At 41.9% G+C, this 27,220-nt stretch overlaps 2 protein-coding genes across 5 annotated transcripts; one reads left to right on the top strand and one right to left on the bottom strand.

Moving 5' to 3' along the window:
• Positions 1-26: 26 nt before the first annotated feature.
• On the bottom strand, positions 27-8,087 carry abhd18 (abhydrolase domain containing 18). 4 transcript variants are annotated; one of them, XM_048230813.1, is made up of 13 exons: positions 7,945-8,087; positions 6,173-6,280; positions 5,758-5,842; positions 4,890-4,990; positions 4,700-4,775; positions 4,231-4,315; positions 3,809-3,836; positions 3,506-3,644; positions 2,837-2,926; positions 2,268-2,369; positions 1,503-1,920; positions 1,006-1,168; positions 27-828 (listed from the first exon to the last, which is right to left on the bottom strand). In XM_048230813.1, exons 2-13 carry the CDS (start codon positions 6,262-6,264, stop codon positions 768-770), a joined length of 1,440 nt encoding a protein of 479 aa, XP_048086770.1. In that variant the 5' UTR covers positions 6,265-6,280; positions 7,945-8,087; the 3' UTR covers positions 27-767. The 4 variants fall into 4 exon arrangements, with proteins under 4 accessions (XP_048086770.1, XP_048086771.1, XP_048086772.1 ...); XM_048230814.1 differs by having other exon boundaries at positions 7,979-8,061; XM_048230815.1 differs by lacking the exon at positions 7,945-8,087 and adding an exon at positions 7,161-7,410.
• Positions 8,088-8,234: 147 nt separating this feature from the next.
• trappc11 (trafficking protein particle complex subunit 11) lies at positions 8,235-26,989 on the top strand. The gene is made up of 30 exons (XM_048230810.1): positions 8,235-8,402; positions 8,966-9,193; positions 9,277-9,446; positions 9,750-9,820; positions 9,936-10,050; positions 10,247-10,346; positions 10,465-10,538; positions 10,623-10,719; positions 11,259-11,392; positions 13,910-14,057; positions 16,258-16,351; positions 16,917-16,996; positions 17,814-17,892; positions 18,720-18,774; positions 19,024-19,169; positions 19,851-19,912; positions 20,176-20,308; positions 20,686-20,816; positions 21,054-21,209; positions 21,332-21,519; positions 22,420-22,568; positions 22,771-22,892; positions 23,197-23,316; positions 23,547-23,612; positions 23,707-23,863; positions 24,343-24,454; positions 24,696-24,787; positions 25,003-25,136; positions 25,366-25,533; positions 26,647-26,989. The coding sequence occupies exons 2-30, from the start codon at positions 8,987-8,989 to the stop codon at positions 26,686-26,688; spliced, it is 3,402 nt and encodes a 1,133-aa protein (XP_048086767.1). The 5' UTR covers positions 8,235-8,402; positions 8,966-8,986; the 3' UTR covers positions 26,689-26,989.
• The last annotated feature ends 231 nt before the right edge of the window (positions 26,990-27,220 follow it).

The following is a 27,220-nucleotide window of genomic DNA, read 5'->3' as shown; positions in this document are numbered from 1 at the left end:
TGCCTATGATAAAATAAAATAAAAAATCTCACTCAACACAGCTGGGCTTTTATTTTATTGCGAGTGAAGAAACAGGAAACAAATGAATGACATTTATTTTTATATTTTATCTTCGGGTCCAACAGTCAATATGACAAAGGGTATGTCTTTAAATTGTTAGTATAAACATCTATTAATACTCTAGATATTAAGTAGAACTTGTTTGTAAAATACACTTTCTTTCATGAACAACTACTTGGCAGTAGTAGGATTTTTTACCCATCAAAACATGGCAACACAAGGGTTAAATGTGATGGCAACAGAAAACTTACTGGGCCAAAAGAGTTGGGACAGAATAAGCAGGAACCTTCTTGTTTAACAGTCATTGTGAGGCACCATTTATCTTTATCCAAAAATACAATACTTTTATTTGAAAAAAATCCCTGCAATTCCCAGTAGTTTCAGTCAAGGTACTAAACACAGTGGAAGGCAACCGTGATAAGGAGGTATGGTATTGAAAAAAAGGAACAGTGAAAACACAAAGTTAGCACAAGTTGTGGATTGGCATTAGGGATGAAATTAACTGGATGGATGGATGTCTTCAAATAAATGCTACTTTTTTGTTTGTAAATATTCACTGGTGCTGCTCATAGCACACAGCGTCTGTCCCATCAAATGAGGATTCCTTCAGGGCTCGTCTGTGTCTCTAGCTCATGTCATCAAAAGTTCTCCATGTTCTTCACTGTACACACATTATACTTTTGAGTTAAGAGCATGCTTGTTAAAACTCACTTCTCATGACTGGAATACTTTAGAAGAAACCGGTCGAAGGCGTCATAAATAGCTTGCCTGGAGAAAATGAAAATAACATAATCCTGTAGTTAGTCATAATAAAACAACACCGCCATGCTCTTCAACCACAATTGTAAGACAAACTGATTTTTTTTTATTATTACATTCCTACAACGAAGTGGTAAAATCAGCACAAGTCGATTCTGTGAAGGTATCTGGATCTGACTTATTTACCTAAAAAGTCCCTGTTTGAAGAGATAAGCGCTGATGTGGCCACCATTGAGATAGCGAACCTCACAGTCAGGCCAGATCTCCTGCAGACTCCTCACGCCGGTGCGGGGGATATACGCATCCTCCTTGGCCAGCACAATGATGATCAGGCTGGGGTCCACAGGGACTGCAAACAGACCAAGGGTCCAATGAGCACCGGCTGCCTTAAGGTTCTAAAGAGGTACTCTAAACCAAAGATTCTAGAGCGGAGCGTAGCGGAGCTATAAGTACGAGCTGTGCATTAAAGCTAAGTGTTTAAAATACACGTTTGTGCCTTACATGCATAACACCACAGATGAGACCAAATGTGACTGTTGACCACAAATCAGAACATGGATGGCATTAATCAAAAATAATAGATGCATACACCCCTTCTAGCCGCACAAACGCACAAACACTCAGACACAAATAGCAGAGCAAAAAAACTGTGTTTTTTTTACATAGTACTTAGCGAGCCCTACCTGAGAAGTTGGCGATGTGGGTGCACTCGTCCATGACTCCCTTCATGAAGTAGAGTGACTCCCTCTGGAGCGACTGGCGCTGGCCCACCCCCCCCCCCCTCCGGCTGGCAGCGCGCGAGATGCTCTTGGCGTGGAGCATCTCCAGGTGCGGCCCACTGCTGCTCACCGCCGACAGCATGTGGTCCAGGCGCTCGCGCTCCGCTGCCGCCGCCTCCTCTCCGGCCACACGCTCGCTTCCTCCACCGCCACCTCCTGCCTGCGAGCGCACAGCCGAGGAGCCCAGGCCCACCTGCTGCTGCTGCGACTGCTGTTGGTGGTCCAGGCCCAGCAGCTCGTGGGAGAGGTCCAGATCAGACAGTGTGTCGAAGCTGCCCGGGGAGAACTTCACAAAGTCCTGGCCCATCCTGAATGAATCGGTCTGTTGTGGGACAAAACACAAACAACAACAACAACAACAACAATAACATGCTGGACTCCAGACATTTTCTCGTAAGTTAATCTTTAAAAGGATTTGGCGTTTTACAACTGGATTTAACTTAATCCCTTAATGTCGAGTGCGCAAATGTGCGTTCCAGTGGACAACACCTGCTGTTGTTGCTATAACAAAGGGCTTTGCATCAGGTCATCACTGTTCTAATTATAGATTTGCAATCCATACAACCTGGATTTGTACTGCACTCGAACTGCCTTTTTGTTCTAAATTTGTACTGACTTTCCGAGAAGTTTTCTTTAACAACATTCATGAGTAATATACAGTGCACATACCCCACAATACTCCAGCAACCTTATGATCTCTTCCTCATACACTGTGTGCATGGCATACTGCTTCTCCAGTTCTCTCCAGTTCACAGCTTTGCTTAAAACGCCCTGGAGAGGGACAGAAGGAACATCATATAAAATTAATGTTACACTCTGAAATCCCTTACCACAAACTGGTAGACATGTTCGCAATAGTATGTTCTCAATTGAACATGATAACTCAACCATTATTATGAGTCCAATATTCTGGACTAGGAGAGTATGTGTGCTCCTAGTGAGCTCACTGCTTTGAGTGTGTGTATGAATGTGTATAGATAGATAGATAGATAGATAGATACTTTATTGATCCCCAAGGGGAAATTCAAGCAGTAGTAGTACAAATTCAGTAGTATACACTACCCACGGATGGGTAAAATGCAGAGAACAAACTTCCTACTACAGGAACTTCCTACAGGACTAATAAAGTATAACTAGCTAGGTTCCCCCCAGTGCTAACAGCTTAGTTCTAGAGAGATAGATAGATAGATAGATAGATAGATACTTTATTGATCCCCAGGGGAAATTCAAGATCTTACTGTGGTGAAGACACTGGAGGCAGTGGTCCAAGAGAGGCATGGCACCAGGGGAATGGGCTTGGGCCAGTTAGTCACCGCCAAAGACGCCATCTGTACAGACAGGTGAAATCATGTCAGTAAAAAGTCAAATCAAAGTTAGTGTTAAACTGGGTATTTGAAAGAGCTTGACACTTGACACAGAACACATTAATTTGTTAAACAAGGCAAGGTCAGCATTTCACAATGATATCCAGGCAGCAGGGGGGGGGGACACATGGTGCAAGCAGGAAACTACAGACGGGTCAGGCCAGGCCCGACGGAGCTGAGGGGGAGGAAGCTGGTGGTGGAGTGGTCTAAGAGGCCACTGGCAGTCGTATGTAGGTCAATGGACCTTTATCCCCCCTGGATACAAATCGACTCTTCCTCTGCAGGGCCTCCTTCTGGCATTGAATCCAGCATAACCGCACACCCAGTGGCCACAGCAGCAGGCTAACTTACTTTTGCAAAGAACAACATAAAAGCTCAGCCCTGCATCATTCTCATGAAATCATCCATGCCGTCTGAATTAGATTGGTGTGGTGGCTATAAATGGCCTTCACTGTAACCAGTGGATTAAGGGGTCAGCATTGCAGACGGTCTGATCCACGCAGGGGTGTTTGTATAAATAGGACTGGGACAAAGAGGACTTACGTGGCCGCCCATGGAGATGCCCGTCATGCCCAGTGGCCAGTAGCCCTCCCTCTCCAGCCAGTGGAGAAGCACTGCCGACTCCAGGATGAGCGCTCCTCCCATGACAAACAGGTCGGACACATTCTTCAGGCTGGAGCGTCTTTTTTTTTTTTTTTTTAGAGCAAACACAACTCATCAGAATGCACGTATGAGTAACGTGGCAGTTCATAGACTGATAGGCTGCAGATGGCGATTGGTCAGTAGGTTATCAGTAAATGTTGCATTTAAGCATCAGTCAACTATCTAGTGAATGAAGATACTTACAGCTGGTCCTTCGGCTTCCTGTATCCATGTGCAGTTCAAGGTTAAGGATATGTCTGACAAAACAACGTTTTGGCACAATGGAGGATGTTTAACACATACATTTCATACATTAATGCTTTTAAAGTATAAATGTCATGCTCAATTTTGGCCGCTCTTCAAGAGACTCTTGAAGACAGTCATTAATTTACCTGGTAGGCAGGTACACCTGTCTCTTTTTGACAATACCAACTGGTATAGTCTGTGCTGACATTTTTGCTGACAACATGCCCCCCCCCTCCAGCATAGCCACAGCTATTTTGATTAGTGGAGAAGTTCTCCAAAACAAATATGATTCACAGCAAGTACAACATAACCAACATGTACAAATGGAGAGGTTATGAAACCTCACTGATAAAGGTTCCTGAAATCAGGATGAGGGATATAGTATGGGTTCTCCAAAAGCAGAGATGCCATTCCTGCCTCCTTTATCATTGGCCGAGCCATGAGGGTGCGTCGCCTCCAGTAGAACTGCACAAGAGAAGGGGGTCAATCATCTGCGACCACCACTGTGAAGTCATTCTGTCGTTCTAACGTATTTCATGCTGACTTTATTTTTTACTTTAAGTTTTGACTTGGAAAACTTTAATGTCCTCCGAGAGGCAATCAGTGGTACAGCGCAGAAGTAAGGCCACATGTTTTTATATAATAGCATGTTATTATTATTTTTATAACTGCTACATTTAATCAGAAACAACACTGACTCAATTATCTATAGCATCATTTAAATCGAGAGGGTGTGCTCATTATGGTTCTTCTAGACATCATCCACCAACGTTGTATTTTTTACTATTTTGTTTCAATTCATTCCCTCAAGTGTGAATGGATCTGTGTTTAGGTGTCTGGTCAACGTACGTGGTCACCTGTTCCTGCCAGGTGTATGCACACGGGGTAGTGCTTTTTCCATTTCTTGGGGACTATAAACTGGAACCTTGAAATAAAAATGATCAAAGGTCAGGCATACAATCTCATAGTGAGAGCTCTACTAGAATAGTACAGTCCACATCATAGCACAGTCCACCTCATAACCCAGCTGAAACTATACCTGGCTTTTATTGACTCTGTTGGCAAGACACCGGGCACAATCTCCTCCAGGGGTGATATAAAATGGCCATTGTGAATTTTGCAGTCGGATTCATCCTCTACCTGGGAACATAAAACCAATCATAATGAGATTACCTGTGCATCCGGTGCACATAGAGAGGGCACCTTTATCTGCATGTTTTTTTTTAATAGCATCTGACTTTTAATTATTCAAGCATGATGAGGAAGTATGCAATGATAAACATTCACATACTGCTTGCAAATGATGGCTCTAAAAAAGATTTTTAGTCATTGCTTGCAAACAAAGACTGATACAGTAAAGGGCAAAAACACATCTCACGATGCAAAGATGTCTAATGGTGCAGAAAGAACAGTTACTAGTGGTGGATTATTCAGTATGGTACAGCTATATAATAGTGCTTCAGAGTTGTGTCTTGAAGCACATAGGATATTTTTTACAATGAAAAATCATTTAAAGGAGAACTCTGGCTGTTTTTCAAATGTTTCATGATTTTAAAGACGCCGGCCCCCAGAGTGTAGCACTGTAGCTGCCTGGTTACTCTAGCTGTTGGCTGCAGCAACTTGAGCTACACAGAACCGATTTTTTTTCCCCGTACCGACAGTACTCTGTGACCTCAAGAGACAGAGATCCAAGTGACAAATGGCCAGAGTTCTCCATTAAGTACACATGCAATTTTAATACTGCAAAAGAGAAACTTTACTACAAATTCTCAGTGTACTTTACATATGTACATTATATGCACAACCTCTGTACTTGATCTGGACCACTATCTGAACAACAAGAAAACAACAAACAACAAGTAGTTTTACCTTATCAATGTAAACAGGATAGAGGGAAGTAGTTTTACCTTATCAATGTAAACAGGATAGTCCTTGGGCACCAGGTGCCTACACCTCTCTCGGTCACCAATAATTTTCCTGAACTCAAATATTCTTAGAGTAAAAGTGGGGGAAAAAAACATAGAATAACTTGAAGGTTACAACACTGTCACGTAGTGGCACTGAGGAGAGAGACTTAGACAGACAGATAGATAGATAGATAGATAGATAGATAGATACTTTATTGATCCCCAAGGGGAAATTCAAGACTTACAACTTACCAAATATCAAACAAATATGTCAGTATACATTTTGCACGCACACTGCATTTTTGTCAGCCAGTTATGACAGTATCCCAGTAGCTTTGTTTTGATGCATAACAAGGGGGTGGGGGTCACTTTTGTAACTGACTAGCCTAATATCTATCTACCTGTCTTCACATACCTTTTTAGGTCCTCTGGCTTTCCCCATCCTTGGATGAACAGCTTGGTCAGGAGAAGCCTTCTATAAAGCACATCAAGTCGACTCACCCCCATCTGTAAGGTCTTTCATCTAGAAAAAATGAAACCCAATCATTGATACAAATAAGTTGCAGCAATTAAGGAAGCAACCTGCCAACTGTAAGGCCGGTACGCACCAGATACGGCACAAAATTACGGTGCGAAAATAAGAAAAATTCGTGTGCGCACTTAACGTGTAGGCCTACACCGCGAGTCCGATGCAATTATTTTAAAATCATCAATATTTCAAGCAAAATCATGGGACCACGCAGTTTGGCTTGAGATTTGATGGAGAAAAGAAAGTTTACGGCCATCCTTGTGCTATTATGATAATTGTGCTGTCAAACCAGGCAGGGACAGGAGTTGGTTGGGGCCATCAGTGCTACCCATCCGCTACACAACGCGCGCGCGCGCACACACACACACATACCCACCCACCCGCGCGCACGCACACACACACACACACACACACACACACACACTGGAGTTCGCGCACTGCACATTCTGCAAGACAAACAAACACCTCCATTCATGTGTAATGTGTTTCGAGAATGCTGTTGTTACTTCTGAAAGAAAATGTTTAGAAGGAAAAAGCATGAATCGCTCGAGAATTCTTTCCTTCAAAACAGTTTCGTAACTGGGGGGGGCTGTTGTAGCCTAACAACTTGTAGGGTAGGCTATGCCTAATTTAAAATGTTACATGCCAAAATGTTATATGCCAACACGACCATAACCTATATCATGTGCAACTCACGAAACCATTTCACACGCACGCACGCACGCACGTCAATCAAAAGTCATGTTAATTTGCTAAGGAGGGGAGCGCACAAAGACACTCGCACTGCTGCAACAAGTGGTTGAAATTGATCAGCTTGGATGAAGAGGATCAACAAACAGCAAAAGGCTGATAATGATATCAGTTACTACCTTACCTTTATAATGTCCACGGAAAGTTTTCCACGTATTAAGGAATACAATCGCAATTAAGGAAGCAACTAGGTTACACTTCATTACATAACAATATTTGTCGCAATGGAAATCAATAGCTATTTAATGACCCATGTATACACATCTATAACCTAATACGTAAACATTCAACATAGCCTCAGTGTTTACAATACAGACATTAGGGCAAGGGTTCGCACTAAGGAACTCGAAGCTTAATGTTAAATCAGTCCCGAGACCACTGCCACATTGCAGTCTGCAACCAAACACCAGAGGACGCCTTTTGACTTTTGCGAAATAACGTGGAAGTAAACCTATTCATTCACATTCTGTGCAGTGCGCGAGCAAGACAAACAAACACCTCCATTCATATATAATGTGTTTCGAGAATGCTGTTGTTACTTCTGAAAGAAAATGTTTAGAAGGAAAAAGCATGAATCGCTCGAAAATTCTTTCCTTCAAAACAGTTTCGTAACAACGGGTACAGGGTCAATAACGAGTACACATTAGAAGCTAGCTAACAGCCAATATTACACTGCTGCCCCGAACAAATGTCTTCGCACTGGCGGCAAGGAAGCAATTTATTTAAAAGAAACCTGTCGAAAGTTTATTGACAGTTCGGTCTATCCACCAGCAGGTGTGGCCCTAAGGTTCAGCTTTGCCGTTGACTTTGAGGGTTGTTATTTTCCTCCATTGACTGCATGTATGTTTTCACTGTGTGTAAGCTAGAACATGTATTTATTGCGAGAATCAAAGACAGATTAGATATACCTCTCAGTAAAACGGAGATATGATGTCCTCAAACCTTTATTTTTCTTCCATGCTCATCACAGAGGGCGATTTCCCACCAGAAACAGAACAGCGTCCCATCATTCCCCGGTAGTAACCATGTGACGGAAGTGTTTTTTTTTTCATTCAATGAACTGTGGGTCGGCGTTCCTCCTTTTCTTTTACTGTCTATGGTTCCTCCCTGCCAGTAGGTGGCAATCATAGTGACTTGCTATAACGCACATTACCAACGTAAGAGATGTCATATGGCAAGCTTGTCGGAAGAGGTTTTCAGTTAGCCACGTAGCTAACAAGTTGACAGACCATACCGTTAAAAATACAAAGGTTTTACCATCAAGACAATGTATTAAGTCTGTGTGCAAGATAAGAGGTAGTGTACACATAAAGCCAGATCACATTTGGAGTACATAACTTCGAACGACTGTACACCTTTTTGAGAGGTAAATACGTTTTTAGGCTAGCAAGTGTTCCGTGTCAGCTAGCTAATGTTACTATCGATAACAGTCCACTAATTTTGTTGTTAGAACTGACATGCATTTGTATTGTTATTATATCAGTGAGATATTGGTAGACTGAAAGTTCGATGTAACATATATATATATATATATATATATATATATATATATATATATATATATATATATATATATACTGACATAATTATATTGAATAGTGCTTAGTTTGCAATGTAGCATTAGCTTAGCAGCAGCTTTGTTTTGAATGTCAGCTGATATTTCCTTCCGTCTCTAGGATATGATTTTCACCTGTGAGAGCCTCAGCATTTCTCTTTCATTGTTTAACTGTTTGTCAGTCAAACCACCATGACTGTGGTGGATATATTTCGTATATTTCACAGTGAACTAACTAGAAACGTATGTAGTTGTAACATTAGCTAATCCATAACCTTTGACAAATAAGATGTTTCAGGGTGATCTCGCCCTAAACATAGTTTATCACTCATGTCTAGTTTGCATCAACAGTCATGATGTCATGTCCTTCGCAGACCTGGCCTTTCGCTACTGTTATGATGAGCCCCACGCAGTGGGACCTGCCCCCCGAGCTATGCTGCAGGCCCATGGCTTTCGTGGCACTGACGGGTCTGGATGTGGTGTACAATGCTGTGCACCGGGCCATCTGGGACGCATTCTGTGCCAACCGGAGAGCTGACCGTGTGCCCATCTCCTTCAAAGTCCTGCCAGGAGACCATGAGTATCCAAAGTGCCGCACAAAAGTATGTCAAATGATCACTTCAGAACAGCTATCCACTCTTAGGCCTAGTTATTAAAATTATTTATTGTGGTCCTGTCCCCTCAGAGAACCTCCTATGAGTGGTACATCCCAAAAGGGATTTTGAAGACTGGCTGGATGAATAAGCACTTGAACCTTGTTCCAGCGCTGGTGGTGCTCTTTTACGAGTTGGACTGGGATGATGCCCAGTGGAAGGAGAAGCAGTCGGAATGTGCCACCAAAGTGGAGATTGTCAGGTAGCTTGTTTGTTTGAGTGTTATCAGTTCCTTTGACTGGAAAGTATTAATTGACTCAAAGAACATATATCAGTACCTCTTTCTACACTCTTCATAATACCATTAATTTAGAACAAGTTATAGCACTGTGACACTGTGCTAGAATTCAGGATTGGACCAGGCCATTTAAGATTGGGAAATGTCTTTAAAAATGTCTGATAACTTCAGGCACATACGTTTCCTTGCTTTAAGCCCTGCATACAGTAAAATACAGAGAATTTGAGGATATTATAAATTGATCTTTGATTATGTTTGACAAAACAGAACAAGTCTGCAAGGCAGAAACACCAAGGTCGCTGTAGTCTTAATCCAGAAGAAAACACCTCTTCCTCCAGGTAATGCTTGTCCTAATACAGTTTTAGATGCTTCTGATATTTTGGGCATTTCCATGAGTTCTATGGCTGTAATCGGTTGTTACGCTCACCTCTCGACCTCACGTTGTCGTTTAAGGGGAGGATGTAGTGGCCTCTGAGCGTGCTGCCGCCCTGTGTAATGCCTGTGACCTGTCAGGGAAGTCACTCTTTGTGCTCCCCCACACTGACCACCTTGTGGGGTACATCATCAGGTGAGACGTCACACTATGTACTTATTGTAGACTGCAAAGATGACTGTTTAGATTGTCAGGAAGGCATTAAAAGCATTTTGGGAGTATTTCTCAGTTTGGGATTTGTGTTAACCTTATGTATGTCAGTTCATCTGAAGAGAATAAAATGTTATGAATGTGCTTTGATTTATCACTTAATGCATAACGTTTTTTGTAGATTAGAGAATGCCTTCTATGAACATGCCCAGACATACTACTACACAGAAATAAGAAGAGTCAAGTCTCACAAGGAGTTCCTTAACAAAACGACACACCAGGTATACTGTTTTTGACTACCTTGCTTCACCTGTTCCTAAATTACTGAAGTGGCACATAAAGGTACAATTTGTGATGATATCTATTTGTCTATACATTTTGTACTATTTTTCATTACAGTTACTGTTTGTGAGGCATCAGTTTAAGATTGGGTTTTTCAGTGAGCTCAAGCAGGATACACAGAATGCACTTAAGTAAGCCTCCCCTCACATAAAACACACAATTAACATATTGACAGCTCTTACTGCTGGGAACTAAATGTCCTCTCCATGTTGCAGGTACTACAGAACAGCATATGGCCTTGTCCATGAGCTACGCGTTCATGAAACCAACATGCTGGAGATCAAGACCATGGCTGGCTTCATCAACTACAAGGTAAACTTAAACATTTTTTTTTTTTTAGACCTGATTGCGCAAAGAACAGGCCTGCTTGGCAAACACTAACAAAAGAACAAGAGCTGAGCTGACAGTGATGAAACCTATGGCCTATGGCATTATATACAGTATTTAGGGCTATCATCCAGTAAAAGCTCTTCCTATGTTTTTGCAGGGTTGGTAGGGACTCAAACCATAGCAGTGCATAATGAATAACCTTGGCAGCTAGAGGGAGTAATAGGAATGTATTTTGGTTTGTTCCACACATAACCATACACCGTAAAAATAAATAGGACTCAGAAATTAGCTATCTACAAAACAACCTTCAAAAACTGTAAACACTTCCATACTGTTGCTGTAAATAAGAGCAGAATTATCACTTGGCTTGTGGTGTGGAGGTGGTATTTCAACACAGTTGCATATCCTGTCTGTGGGGGTATCAAATGGCATTGTCCTAAATGTGCTGAGCGTTTCAGAAAGAGGAAGTCCAAGTCTGATGTCTTTACGTTGGCCGTCACATATGTTTGTGTCCCCTTCAGATCTGCAGGCTGTGCTTCCAGCACAACACCCCCCTGGATGCCATCGCTCAGTTCAGGAAGCACATCGACCTATGCAAGAAGAAGATAGGCAGCGCCGAGCTGGCGTTCGAGCACACCGCCTGGATGTCCAAACAGTAAGAGACCTCTGTGCTCCGGACCATTTTCATATCGGTTTGATAGCACCAAACAACTGTTAGCTAATGTAAATGAAAAGCTGCAAGATGAGAATATTAACATGAACAAGAACAAGAAACTGAAGTATGAAAACTGTGTGGTATAAATAAAGCCAGACCTGACCTGGTGGTTGGTGTGTATAGAAAGTCTGTTGTATGATGTATTTTAAAGATAAACTGTGTGGTGTTACTGGACTTGTCAAATATGCAGCACAGGAAGAATGTGTTGTTGGTCTACTGTGGAAAGTTTTGAGTGAGTATAGACCCTTTCAAGAGAGTTCCATTATCAGCATCATAGTTGGCCCCACAAGGCTTCCGTTTTAACATTCCATATGTTATCTTAATGCAGAGGAAGTAGATTGGGAACCAAATAGAACGTTCAAGCATTGTTTTTGTTTTTATTGTTGAAAGGGTCTATAGAATGTATTGTCTAGAAAAGATAAGTGCAGAAATAGTAGAGTCTTAATTTATATCAGATTTATTATAAGTGTTGAGTGGTTTTAACCCGGTAACAGAGGTTTTGATTAGTTTGGAGAAGTCGTGCACAGGACTGTGGCAAGAATGGCTTCATTGATTCTCTGCATAGTGAAATATACACTGCTCAAAAAAAATTAGGGGAACACTTACAGTTTTCCACTATTGTTTAAAACACATTTTGAAACCTTCCACCCTTTTCTCCATTGACAAACTACATTCACAGAATGTCTGACAGTTCCTGCAAAATAAAACACTCGCCTCAAAAGTTTTACTTGTCCTCAGAACCAAACAGTGTCAGAGTACCGATCGTGCATGATTGAAGTGTTTTTTTTTTAGCAGTATAGACAATCCTTCATTTAATTTGAAAATAGGATGTTTTTTTATTTGTAGTTTATTAATGTTTAGAATCAGATACATTTTGATTCAAATACTATGGATACAAAATACACACATTTTATGTGTTACAGGACTTTTTTTTTTTTAAGTGTGATGCACTTCTAAATAGAAACCTTCCAATATATATTCCATGAATAATTAGCTGACATCTTCCAATACATTTTCAAGTCTCCTTTTACACTTTTTCTGCACCACCTCACTCTAGGTTTCAGTCCTTTGGGGATCTCTTTGATGAGGCCATTAAGCTCGGCCTCACTGCCAGATCCAGAACCCTGGCTTCTGGCTTCTCGCAGCTACCAACAGGCGGCAGGCCAGTTCTCTGCAGCCAGGAGGTACAGCAGTGCAGGCGAGGCCAGCTCTGCAGCCACGGGTACAGGAGTTCTGACTCTTATTATGTCTCAAATGGGGAGTTCTGACTTTTATTATGCCTAAAATGGGGAGAGTTCAAAATGGGAATTTGACTCTTATTATGTTCAAATGGGAGTTCTGACTTTATTATGTTCAAATGGGAGTTCTGACACTTATTATGCTCAAATGGGAGTTCTGACACTTATTATGTTCAAATGGGAGTTCTGACTTTATTATGTTTAAATGGGAGTTCTTGACTTTATTATGTTCAAATAGGAGTTCTGACTCTTATTATGTTCAAATGGGGAGTTCTGACTCTTATTATGTTCAAATGGGAGTTCTGACACTTATTATGTTCAAATGGGAGTTCTGACTCTTATTATGTTTTAAATGGGAGTTCTGACTCTTATTATGTTCAAATAGGAGTTCTGACTCTTATTATGTTCAAATAGGAGTTCTGACTCAGATGCTCAAATGGGAGTTCTGACTCCGTTTTAACATTCCATATGTTATCTTAATGCAGAGGAAGTAGATTGGGAACCAAATAGAACGTTCAAGCATTGTTTTTGTTTTTATTGTTGAAAGGGTCTATAGAATGTATTGTCTAGAAAAGATAAGTGCAGAAATAGTAGAGTCTTAATTTATATCAGATTTATTATAAGTGTTGAGTGGTTTTAACCCGGTAACAGGGTTTTTTGATTAGTTTGGAGAAGTCGTGCACAGGACTGTGGCAAGAATGGCTTCATTGATTCTCTGCATAGTGAAATATACACTGCTCAAAAAAAATTAGGGGAACACTTACAGTTTTCCACTATTGTTTAAACACATTTTTGAAACCTTCCACCCTTTTCTCCATTGACAAACTACATTCACAGAATGTCTGACAGTTCCTGCAAAATAAAACACTCGCCTCAAAAGTTTTACTTGTCCTCAGAACCAAACAGTGTCAGAGTACCGATCGAGTGCATGATTGAAGTGTTTTTTTTTTAGCAGTATAGACAATCCTTCATTTAATTTGAAAATAGGATGTTTTTTTATTTGTAGTTTATTAATGTTTAGAATCAGATACATTTTGATTCAAATACTATGGATACAAAATACACACATTTTTATGTGTTACAGGACTTTTTTTTTGTTTAAGTGTGATGCACTTCTAAATAGAAACCTTCCAATATATATTCCATGAATAATTAGCTGACATCTTCCAATACATTTTCAAGTCTCCTTTTACACTTTTTCTGCACCACCTCACTCTAGGTTTCAGTCCTTTGGGGATCTCTTTGATGAGGCCATTAAGCTCGGCCTCACTGCAATCCAGACCCAGAACCCTGGCTTCTACTACCAGCAGGCGGCGTACTACGCCCAGGAACGTAAGCAGCAGGCAGGCCAGCTCTGCAGCCACGAGGTACAGCAGCAGCGGCCGACACTGGAGCGCAGCGCTCTTATTATGTTCAAATGGGAATTCTGACTCTTATTATGTTCAAATAGGAGTTCTGACTCTTATTATGTTCAAATGGGAGTTCTGACTCTTATTATGCTCAAATGGGAGTTCTGACACTTATTATGTTCAAATGGGAGTTCTGACTCTTATTATGTTTAAATGGGAGTTCTGACTCTTATTATGTTCAAATAGGAGTTCTGACTCTTATTATGTTCAAATGGGAGTTCTGACTCTTATTATGCTCAAATGGGAGTTCTGACACTTATTATGTTCAAATGGGAGTTCTGACTCTTATTATGTTTAAATGGGAGTTCTGACTCTTATTATGTTCAAATAGGAGTTCTGACTCGTATTATGCTCAAATAGGAGTTCTGACACCTGTGTGGAGGACACCTGTGTTCCACGCAGAAAATGGAAAATAAAAGACACTTGTCAAGAGATAGATCATCTATCTCACAAATTCAAATTATACCAAGCTCCTGGCAAAACAATTTTTATTATTAATTTATTATTTTTTCCCCGTCATCTACTTCCTGAATTTTTGTTTAACGATACCCGGGACACCGAAACACCGGTGCACATGAAATTTGGTGCCGTGCCGTGGCACTGAGAATGAAGAATCTTTTATGGTATGTTGGTCTCAAGGGCCCACATCAACCTGGCCCATAATCACTCATTTGTGGGGGTATGCCAAGTTTTGTAGAATTTCATCCATGGGGGGGTATAAAAAAATGTAGGTTATGTGTACATTTAGTGACTGTACACTCATTGGCCTGTAGATGGCAGTGCACACATATACACATGCACATACACAGGCACGCACATACTATCGGTATTAGAACGGCCGATACATAATTACAAATTCAGTAGGATTAAAAGAAAGCCAACTATTCATCATCATCATCATGGCTGCATTTCCAGTATTGGCGATACGTAGTCGTTTGTCCACGAGATGGCGCATCGTTGCAGTGAGACGTAATTTTGTTGGAAGTTAAAAGTGTATATCGGGCGCCTATGCCAAGGCTGGGTGAACCCAGCCTGATCTGCCCGCTATTTATTTTTTGATTTCTTAAAAGATTGATCTTGGTCTGGTGAAAGCCAGACTAGCCATGGACCTTAGTTACACAATGCAAGGGAACATGAATCAGCCTATATTTGCACAAACAATAACGGACAACAGCTCTTCAACTTTGGCCCATTAAAATGTGTATGAACAGTCTAGCGACGCATTTCATCAAGGCCCATTTGGACATGTCAGTTATTTGCACCACTGGTTAGATGTAAAACTGCATTTCGTTTCAGACTACTGTTACTTAATTTGTGCATTGACAATAACGTTTCAGACTACTGTTACTTAATTTGTGCATTGACAATAAAGTATCACATGAACTAAAGATGACTAAAAATCTTATGTAGAAGAAGAAACATTCACAAAAATCCATCCATCCAAAATGACCTTTGTTTTTGATAGCTGTTGAAAACGGCATGGAACTGACAGAGATGTTTTTGTTTATAAATAAATAAATAACAATATAACATTATGCTGATACCTTTTGCTTTTCCCAAATACAATGTAGCCTACAGGTGTTAGTGACCTTTCATCAATCCAGTTGCAATGGATGAACTGTGATGAACTGCCCTACTTGTGATTGTTTAGAGATTTTAAAGGTTTTATAAATGCTTTTCAGCGCCAGTAGGCTACTTTCTGTGCAGCCGCACACACACACACACACAGGCATGCCAAACAAGCATACACAAAAGGTTCAAGAGTGGGGGATGGAGTAAAATATGGAGACAAATTGAAGTGTGATTTATTATCGCGGAACGGATGTACAGGACTGAGCGGCGGTCATATTTTGTACCGCTACGCGGTACATCTAGTTATGTTCAAATGGGAGTTCTGACTCTTTTTATGTTCAAATGGGAGTTCTGACTCTTATTATATTCAAATAGTTCTGACTCTTTTTATGTTCAAATGGGAGTTCTGACTCTTATTAACCCTTAAAGGAGTACCATCACACGTTGAGAAATGAACGTTCTAAAGAATATCTGGGTTCATTGAATTCAACATAGAATTTTAGAACCTTCAATTGTTGCGGAACTTAGAACGTTCAAAAACCTACACCTTTAAGGGTTAAAGTTCTGACTCTTTTTTCCTCTCCAGCCCAGTGTGGCCTACCCAGCCCCCGACCCTCTGGAGACAACAGCGGGAGCACTGGACTTCTACGGCCAGAGATCCTGGAGACAGGGCCACCAGAGTGAGTAGCCTGTGGTCACGTCTCAATCAACACTGCTATGTTTTATTTTTATATTATTATTTATTATTTTAGATATACCTACTATCTCTTCTGTCAGGGACTCAGTGGTCAGAAATGTAGATAAATGTTTCATACATAAATGCAAACAGTGAAGAATAACAGAAAGCAGGAACAAAGATCACAGAAAGAAACAAATACAGGATAAAGCTATAGTTAAAAAGCCACTGATTAGAAGCAATGACACTGTTCTGTGAAGGGTAAATTTTAGAGTTGGCCGCTGTGTGAAATCCCCTACTGTACCTATTGCACTAGGAACTGAACATCTCTCCTGTGTATATGTGAAAAGTAGTTCATTTAATGCATACAAACAAAATGTATATCTTACTGTGATATCTTGCCTAAGTGAATAAATGAAAACATGTCTGAAGGAAAACAACTTCGACATGCTTTACTTGTGTCCTTGTAATGTCTCTGAGAGAGTTTTGTTAGGCCTGTTATTGTGTTTTTCTAGCTTTCCTCCATTTTCACGCTCTCTCACACTGTCACTTACTGTACTCTCACTCAGGTATTGACCCTCCAGACGCAGAAAAAGAGAAACTGGGCATTCTGGCTCTCCAGATGAAGGAAAAAGATATACCTCACTCGGTTAGAGCTAAACACAGACACAGACACAGACACAGACACAGACCAAAAAGATATACCTCACTCGGTTAGAGCTACACACACACACCAAAAAGATATACCTCACTCGGTTAGAGCCACACACACACACACACACACACACACACACACACACACACAACAAAAAGATATACCTCACTCGTTTAGAGCCACACACACACACACACACACACACACACACACACACACACACACACACACACACACACATCAAAAAGATATACCTCACTCAGTTAAAGCCACACACACACACACACACTCCAGATGAAGGAAAAAGATATACCGGTACCTCACTCAGTTAGAGCTTCACACACAAACACACGCACACACATGATATATGTCACCCCAGTATGGAGGAAAAAACATTTATAAACAATGGAACAACTCACTACAGTCACACATGATCTCTCCAGCCAACTGTGAAACCGGGGGAATCATCTGTGTCACATGTCGACACCTTTGAACATCCTTGTCAATGTGTAGATGGAGAAGGTTAATGAACACTCCTGAGAGTGCTTATATTGATGCCTCTTTTAATAACATTATTCATCCATTGTCCAGTCTCACCATAGTCATAGATTGACCAAGGATGTAAACATAATGTCATTCCTCAGGGTTACTTAAGGACATTTCTTTTTTTGGTTACTGGCTGTAATGGTCAACTAGTCTAATAAATATGCATTTATTAACATTTTCATTACTCAGCATGTCTGTAGTTCATTATGTCTGTTTGGTTCATTCTGTGTGTGTGTGTGTGTGTGTGTGTGTGTGTTGTTTGCAGGAGCTTATCATTGCTTTGCTTAGCAATGCTGTAGCCCAGTTCAAGAAGTACAAGTGTCCACGAATGAAGAGCCACTTAAGTGAGTTTTGGGGCATACGTGTTTTTGTTTTATTATTTGACTTGCCTCACACATACCATACAAACAAAACTGTACTAAGAAAAGGAATTTGCATTTTGCTTTCTTTAACTCATTGAGTGCCAAAAACGTAATATTACGTTTTTAGCTTTTAAAATTACGAAACTAGACACTCTAACACACCTTATATGTGATTTTGGGAACTCTGTGATGAATGGAAATGAAATATATGACGATCGAAAACTCATGAAAAACGCACAATCTGGACATTTTATCTGGACATTTTATCATAACTTCGGTTGCCGCTTTGGGTCGAATCAGTGGCGCATGCCGTCATCTCAAAACCAGGCCATTTTCGTGGGTCTATCACTAGGTGGCAGTCTAAGCTGATCACTTCCGGAAAGTTTACAGGCAACACTTATTATTTCATGAAAGGCGTCATTTCTAGAAAAAACAGCGATTTTGATGAAAACTAGCCACTGTTTAGCTTAGGATTTCTCAGGAACAGAGGTGTAGAAATACCCGGTTTGCACCCACTGAGAGCTTAATGTCTCACCTTTTTAAGCGAGCCATTGTATGTGTTCATAGCTATAACACAGAATATGCTGTGGCTGTACAAAAATCATCAACAATGGTCTAGATTGCTGGCACTCTAGGACAAAGCTTCCGAAAACAGCTTGGCATTCAATGAGTTAAAAGACAACATCTTGTATCGCATCCCAACTGTGAAGTGATCTGTTTATCGTGACAATAATACTATTATTATAATACTATTGCAGTATCACATGAATAAGATGTGAGCATGTTCTTCCCTCTTTTTTTCCGTACAGTGGTTCAGATGGGAGAGGAGTACTACCATGCCAAGGACTACACCAAAGCCCTCAAGTGAGTTGCTAAAAAGAGTTATTTTAACACCGCTTTATTTCTCCACTCATTTACCAATCTTAAAACAGGCATGAAGGCCAGGTGTGGGACAGGCTGTGTAAGATTTGAAGATGTATATTATAAATAATGCTTTAAGCTTTGTCAATGTGGCACCTTCAACTCCTTAACGGTCTCTCTCTCTCTCTCTCTCTCTGTCTGTCTCTCTCTCTCTGTCTCTCTCTCTCTCTCTCTCTCTCTCTCTCTGGACAGGCTGCTGGACTACGTGATGTGTGACTACCGCACGGAACGCTGGTGGACCCTGCTCACCTCCATCCTCTGCACCGCCCTCAAGTGCTCCTACCTGATGGGGCTCATCAAGGACTACATCACCTACGCCATGGAGTTGGTGGGGCGAGGTGCGCCTACTAGACACAAGCACCCCCTCCCTCACACTTTACATGTACTCCTTCAGCAGACGCTGCTATCTAAAGCCACCATGTCCGTTATATCAGTGTTTCTCAAACGTTTTCAGGACCACTTAACCAATAAAAACAAAAACTCACGGACCACCTAGCTAAATTAGTATATTACACAATAGGCCTACTCACTGAACCACCTTGCTTAGTGTCTTTGCACCTTGCTTATTGTGTCAGAGGATTCATATGATTTAAACTGGCGTAGCTTACATAGGCATGTTGCAAAACTGTTTGGATTTACATACAAGTTGCTTCAATATTGCAAACAACTCATCTATATTATATTTTACCACGTCTGCTCACGGACCCCTTGGGACAGCTTGCGGACCACCAGTGGTCCCCGGACCACATTTTGAGAAACACTGCGTTATATTACAAGGGCCATTGTTCACGGAGCAAATCGGGGTTAAGTGCCTTGCTCAAGGGCCACAATGGTGCAAGCCGGGAATTGAACCCACAACCTTTCTGGCCACTGCATGCTAGCCCAGCTCCTTAACCAGTTCGCTACCACCGCCCACACTAACACACTGCACACTGGTTTTGTTGTTGGTCTTGTTGGACACCACTGTGCTAGACGTGACGGGTGGCATATAACCTGACTTCCTGTTTTTCCCCTATTAGCCTCCACTCTACGCACTGAACAGAAGTCCAGGATCGAGAAGAACCTCATCAAAGTACTGATGGTGAGTCTCATGCAGCCTCAGAGAAGCACACACTGGCAGCTGCTGCTTTTTGCTATCGCATTTATAAGGGACACATGGTCATTAAGACACACACACACACACACACACACACACACACACACACACATAGAGAGAAAAGTGCATGGAGGAGCAGCGATAACATCACTGTCTGACAATCGGTCAGGCCAGGTTCGATTGCCGAACCCACCGTTGCGAGTTCTTGTCTCTTCGGATGAAATGTCAACTTTTACCCTTGACTTCAGAACGAGGTGCCGGAGCCAGAGCCTGACTGTGACCCAGCGTCAGTGAAGGCTGCCCAGGCACTGTGGAACGACCGCGTCTCTCTGGCGGGAAACAACGACTTCACCGTGGACATGCAGGAGTATGTGCCCTTTGGTGAGTGGAGAGAGAACCTTTTGATTCAATCTCAGGTGTGAGTGAAGAGAGAACCTTTTGATCCAATCTCAGGTGTGAGTGGAGAGAGAACCTTTTGATCCAATCTCAGGTGTGAGTGGAGAGAGAACCTTTTGATATAATCTCAGGTGTGAGTGGAGAGAGAACCTTTTGATATAATCTCAGGTGTATTTCAGCCATAATGCTGATAGGTTGGCATAGTTGGCTAGTGTGAAACTGGCAGATTGAGACTACTGTTGATTGAGGAGACATACTATAGAAGTCAATTTGCCAACATAGTTCACAGTAGGAATAGCTAAGGTTGAGGTCTTGCCCAATTTAAATGCCCAATGAGATGTTGTGTCCCCTTGCTCTTGCAGTCCAGTGTAAGGCCAAGTTCCTGTCGCCCAGTTTCCACGTGGATGACCCAGTGCAGCTGCATGTCTACCTGAAGGCTGACTGCCCACATTCCCTTCGCTTCTCCAAACTGTGTGTGAGCCTGAGTAACCAGGTACATACACACACACACACTCACACACACACACACAAAAACATCCTCCCTGGTTTTCAAATCTGATATTTGTGGACATTATGCGACTATTTAAATTGTTCAGATGCTAAACTACAATTTTCTGATCAGGTTGTACGGAGGTGGATGGCATGATTTGCCATCATTGTAGTCCATGGACAAAGACCACTGTCCTGCTCCTAAAAGTATCAAGGTCGACATGTTTGATATGATTGACAGGAATACAACCAGTACTGCCTGGTGGAGGAGCCGTGCAAGTCCAAAGACATCCTCGAGCCGTCCACCCAGGAGAACATGTGTCTAGTGCCCGGCAAGACACGCAAGTACTGCTTCAAGTTTGTGGCCAAGACTGAAGATGTGGGAAAGAAGATAGAGGTATGCAACAACACAACAGGATGGCCATGTGTTTGGGATCTCTGTTTAACACCTATATGCACTTTTGGGTTGCAAATTTAACTGTGTGTGTGTGTGTGTGTGTGTGTGTGTGTGTGTGCTAGATCACTGGCGTGCACCTGATGCTGGGCAGCGAGAGCGGCCGCTGCGTCTATCTGAACTGGCGGGGCGGAGGCGGCGACGCAGGCTCCTCCCAAGAGGCCGTGCAGGCGTCCCGCTCTTTCAAGAGGCGCGGCCGTGCCCCGGAGCAGCATGTGGACTGGGACATGGTGACCATTCAGGCCAGCACCATGTAAGACCCCCGCTTACAGCGTCCCCAGTGGGTGCTGGAACTGTAGTCCATTGGATGTCCACACAGTGTGTTTGCAATCAGGGCATCTCTGATTTGCCTAATTCTGAAGAAAAGAAAATAACAGCAGATAATTGTATTTCAAGATGTATACTAAGCCATGGATGCTTCTCATTTAAAGGGGCGTGTATATTGTTGGTGCTTTAAATGAAATGCCCTCTTAATCATCATATCCTCAAACTACAGGCTAAAGTAATATCCTTAGCGTCCGGCCTTACTGTATGCCTACGGCCGCACCACAGCAACCCCACTTTCACTCGTGCCACATTGCTTAAATAATGTATCGTAAAAGCACCAATTTCCACCCCTTTCGTTCGAAAATTCTAAAACAAAGATGGTTTTTAATACTTCAAAATAACATTTGATAAATTAACCTTACATTTTCCAGTAGCCTTTGGTGTGAAGATTTGAACAAAATCTGGTTTGGTTCCTAACAGGAGCATTTACTGCCTTAAAATTTTTATTTTGTCTACCGTGCTCAAATACCGTGCTATTTCCGCCCACTCACTCGGCACATCAACTGTTAGACCGAGAACTCTCATCACAAAATCAAAATTCCACTGGAGCTCCAAGTGGATTTGTACATGCAGCCGTACAACATTGTTTACAGCTCTAGTCACGCTCGAGTCACGGGTAAAAAAATGAAATTTTTGGTATATAGCTATTAGCTCATTTAGATACACGTATTGGGTGGGGGCTTTCTTTAGGAATCCGCCATCTTGGTTTGTATAGAAATGAATATTAAGTGACACATACACGTATAAGGGTGGAAATAGGTGACTTTCCGATAATGGTGTTGTGTTGTTCAGCTCTTCCTCCCCTTCTGCTCCTCCCTCTCTGTAGGGTTATTTCCAGGGTCCCCCGTATCTCAGTCCAGCTGCGTCATGAGCCCCCAGCGCTCAACAACGAGATGTACTGCATGGCCCTGACCATCCAGTCCCAGGAGGACACTGTGGCCAGAGATGTTAAGCTCACAGCTGGCCTCAAACCAGGTGGGGCCCAGGCGTGCTCTTAGCCCTTGTGACTACACATGTGCTCTTTTTCTGAAGTTATGGAAAATAACTCAAAAAGTTATGGTTCTCACCAGGAGTAATCTGTGTGTTGTTGTGTTGGTGTGTGGGTTTGTATGTGTGTCTGTGTGTGTCTGTGTCTGTGTGTGTCTATGTCTGTGTCTGTGTGTGTGTGTGTGTGCAGGCCAGGACGCAAACCTCACCCAGACGACCCACGTGACCCTGAATGGAAGTGAGGTGTGTGATGACTCCCATCCGGCCTTGCTCACTGACCTCCCCATCGGAGACCTGCAACCTGGAGAGAAGGTCAGACATGCACAACATTCCCAGTCCCCTCTCGTTATCTCAGTTCCCAGGTCCACGTTACTGATTTTATTTAGTTAACAAAACTTTACGATTAGCATTTAGTAATACTTACGTAATATTTTAGTAATACAGTAGTTAATGCTTAATTAATGTTACTCAATGTGTGCCTTTTAATTAGTGCCAGTTATGCGAACCAGTCTGTGCCATAATGCCACTGTCTGTGTGTATCCTTCATGCAAGGGTGATTAACAGCCTTCTGTCCATCTCTCTGTCCATCTCTGGCTGTGTGTGTGTGTGTGGTCAGATTGAAAAGCTTTTGTATGTGCGCTCAGTCAGCACCGGCTCACGCATCTTCCTCTTTCATGTGGCCTACACCATGAGCACTACCGTGGAGGGCAAGGAGATCACCTGCAAGTGCCACAAGGTACAGCCGCTGCAAAAGCAAGGTGGTCCGGCACTCACTGCAAGGTCACTACCAAGGTCATGACTGCCCACTAGTACAAGACATTTTGGATAAAGCGACAAATTAACTAAATGCATGGAATGTAAATGTTACAACAGAAACCATACCCCCAGTAACTCGCTGTTGACATTAGTAATTAATGTATTGCTATGGTATCTTTTAGTCATCTGTTTTTACATGCTTTTTTACAGGATGAGACTGTCACCATAGAAACTGTCATTCCATTTGAGGTGACCACCAGGTTTGTTTCTAAAAAGGTGAGTTAAAATATCCCATGAGTTTTAACTTAAAGGAATTTAAAGACAACTATTTTGAAGAGCATTAAATTAATTCCTGTTTGTGTGGTTTTAGTTTGAGAACTTGGACAGGGTGTTCGTTGACATCCCCTTCTTGCTCATGACTGACATCCTGAGTGCGTCGCCATGGCCACTGCACCTGGACACCAGCCGGCTGGACCTTGCTCCAACTATGGCTGCCATCGACCAGCTGCAATCACAGCTAGAGGAAGGTGAGGAAACTGGGGTGGTGAGGGGCTAGAGAGTCTCTTCTCTCAAGTTAGTCCTCTAACTTTGGTTTGTCTGTGTGAATTTAATATATGCTATGCAGACGATTTTCATTGAAATTCTCAGAGTAACTGGAAATACTAGATGAGCCGTTTTTCACATTTGTCAGGCCGACAGAATATTTTCAGTGGCAAACTACAAGTAAAAGCATGGTGCATGAGGAATTATAGAACTGGTTGGTGAATGAACCGTTCATTAATACAAACACTTCAGTAGCATATACAAGCCTTCAACTAGTTTGACATTAAAGTGAAGTTTAAATTAGTTGAGTCAGTATAGTATCAGAGATGTTACAAAAACAGAAATGTTATAATTGTCTGTAATTGTGATTTTTGTATCATTCAGTCTTGAGCTAAGCAGTAAGAAAGTCAATAGAAACGCTAGACTGACAGTGGTGCTGGACTCTTCTGTTGTGTGTGTGCAGAGGTGCTCCAGACTGGGGAGTGTGCCAGCGAGTGCTTTTGTCTCAAGTGCCCCCCGGTGGCCAACGGGAGCAGCACAGTGGCATCGGGGCAGTACATCATCTCCTGGAAGAGGTCCGTGTGCCTGGCCAATCTGGCCACGTCTTGACCACTTATCCACTGAATCTGTTGTTTACAACATTAAGACTGTCTAAAGGCTTTTTCTGACTGCTTTGGTAGATAAAAAAAATTAGCTTTTTCATCGAAAACAAGGACATGTATAATGAATAGTCGATATACAATGGAAATTAGATTTAGAGATTACCAGTATGTAAAATGGATATTTTTGATCGTGTATTTGTTCTATTTTTTTCAGGAAATCTACCTTCGCTGCAACCCCAATGATCAACACTGTTGTCACCCTCCCTCATGTTATCGTCGAAACCATTCCATTATACGTGCACGCTGGTGAGAAGACACTAAGTTTGATTTCTCTCTCTTTTCACACAGAGAAAACAGCGGATGTCGTTAGTAGTACTTTTATTATTGTTATGTCATGATGCCATGTTATGTTTCCATAAATATCCACACACTTTGTCAATGCATGTCAAACAGTGGTTTCTTCATAGCGTTTAGAGTGGGGTAAATCAGTATGTGGTTGTGTCCTGTGGTTGTGCTGTCAGACCTGCCTTCGTTCGGCCGCGTGCGTGAGTCTCTGCCAGTGAGGTACCGCATTGAGAACCGCACGGCCCTGGTGCAGGACGTGGAGATGTCCGTGGAGCCCAGTGATGCCTTCATGTTCTCCGGCCTCAAACAGGTGAGCGCTGCTCTCCCACTCATGGCGGAGCGTAGAATCATCTGTTTCCTTCTGTCATTTTCTTCCAAAGTGTACAAAGAAGTTGTTCTTATAGGATCTCTCGTTAATGACTGTGTTTTTGTGCGTTCTGTCTCTTTGGACTTGCATGTGTTTTACAATTAAACATGTGTGGTTCTCACTCTGAGTACTCTACCGTGTGTGTGTGTGTGTGTGTGTGTGTGTGATGCAGGTGCGCATGCGTATCCTGCCGGGTGCGGAGCAGGAGATGCTGTATAATTTCTACCCGCTGATGGCGGGCTACCAGAGCCTGCCTCTGCTCAGCGTGACCCTGCTGCGCTTCCCCAACGTTCCCCCGCAGTTGCTCCAGCGGTTCCTGCCCTCGCGCATCTTTGTCAAGGTGACCCCCTCATCTTCCTCATCGTCCTCATCCTCCTTCTCTTTCCCCTCACATGGATCCTCTATCTATCATAGCATTAACCTGGACTTATATGGAGTCACATTTACAGTGAAGAAAAATATGTGTCAACTCCCACACACACACACACACACACACACTCTCTCTCACACACACACACACACACACACACACACACACACACACTCACAAAAACATACTCTTTGCCTTTAACATTCATAGTGGTTAATCAAATTTAGTTACATTTAAAGAGTGGTCAGAAAACGTGACAACAGAGGTGTGTCACTAATGTCATTTTGCCATGCAAAATGTCAATCATGTCAGACAGGAAAATCATGCACAAACACACACGATTCCTCCTCATGTTAAATATTCACAATGATAAGTTACATTTAGAAATTGATGATTGTGGGTTGATTTCTGAAAATATGGCAGTTATATATAAATATGGCAGCTACACCAGGCACATAACTGAAGCGCTCCGTTCACGTTGCGTCTGCTGCAACAATTAGCTCCCGCTATAATCAATGGAATTAGCTACACCAGACGTGATAGTGGCGTGTACATTAGAAAAAAATAGACCTAAACTAAAATAGTCTTCTAAAATGATTTTTTACGAGTCGTGAACGGAACGCTTTAGTTACGCGCCCCAGAGTAGCTTCCCTGTTATGATCTAATAAATGCCTTCCATGTAAACAAATTCAGAGTAGCTTCCCTGTTATGATCTAATAAATGCCTTCCATGTAAACAAATTCAGAATAGCTTCCCTGTTATGATCTAATAAATGCCTTCCATGTAAACAAATTCAGAGTAGCTTCCCTGTTATGATCTAATAAATGCCTTCCATGTAAACAAATTCAGAGTAGCTTCCCTGTTATGATCTAATAAATGCCTTCCATGTAAACAAATTCAGAGTAGCTTCCCTGTTATGATCTAATAAATGCCTTCCATGTAAACAAATTCAGAGTAGCTTCCCTGTTATGATCTAATAAATGCCTTCCATGTAAACAAATTCAGAGTAGCTTCCCTGTTATGATCTAATAAATGCCTTCCATGTAAACAAAGGTTATTTATTTTTTATTCCTTTTCTTACAGCCTCAAGGAAGAGCTGGTGACGCCTCAATAGCAGCTGCATAGGAAGAGCTGGGAGTTTGTTTACTGGATTACTTTTTGTGAATGAATTAGCCACTGTTATTCCTGACTGGGTACATTTCCAAGACGAAAATCATCATGCCCGGAATTCTTTTGCCTGCTAGTAGAGAGCGTTGCCTTTGTTTGTATGTCATTGGTCTCACTGTGTATTTTATTGTTAATGTATTTTCAACTCAACTAATGCATTTTAACAGGCTTGGCTAAAACAGAAAACATATGTAAACACAGCTGTAATTTATGTTAATCACTAAAGGTATGGCAAATCATTAAACTTGTGAAGAATTGACCTCGGATGTTCTGTGGACTCTGTCTTTCCAAAAGTTACTTGTCTATACTGGTTTCTTAGTCCTCTGAGAGATTGCACTTTGTGAGCGTGTCCGGGGTGCAGACAGGACATCAGCTCTCCTTAGTTCTTTTATCTCATAGGTAGGTTTGGTTGGTAGGCACTCTGACACATGTTTAAGGGATTCCTGAGATCATTTGACACTGTCAATTATTAAGTCTTGTGATTTTTCAC

The sequence above is a fragment of the Alosa alosa genome, chromosome 21, assembly GCF_017589495.1.
Source record: "Alosa alosa isolate M-15738 ecotype Scorff River chromosome 21, AALO_Geno_1.1, whole genome shotgun sequence".
Classification (NCBI taxonomy): domain Eukaryota; kingdom Metazoa; phylum Chordata; class Actinopteri; order Clupeiformes; family Clupeidae; genus Alosa; species Alosa alosa.
Note: the sequence above shows the minus strand (reverse complement) of the source record. Positions and strands in the feature narration are given on the sequence as shown.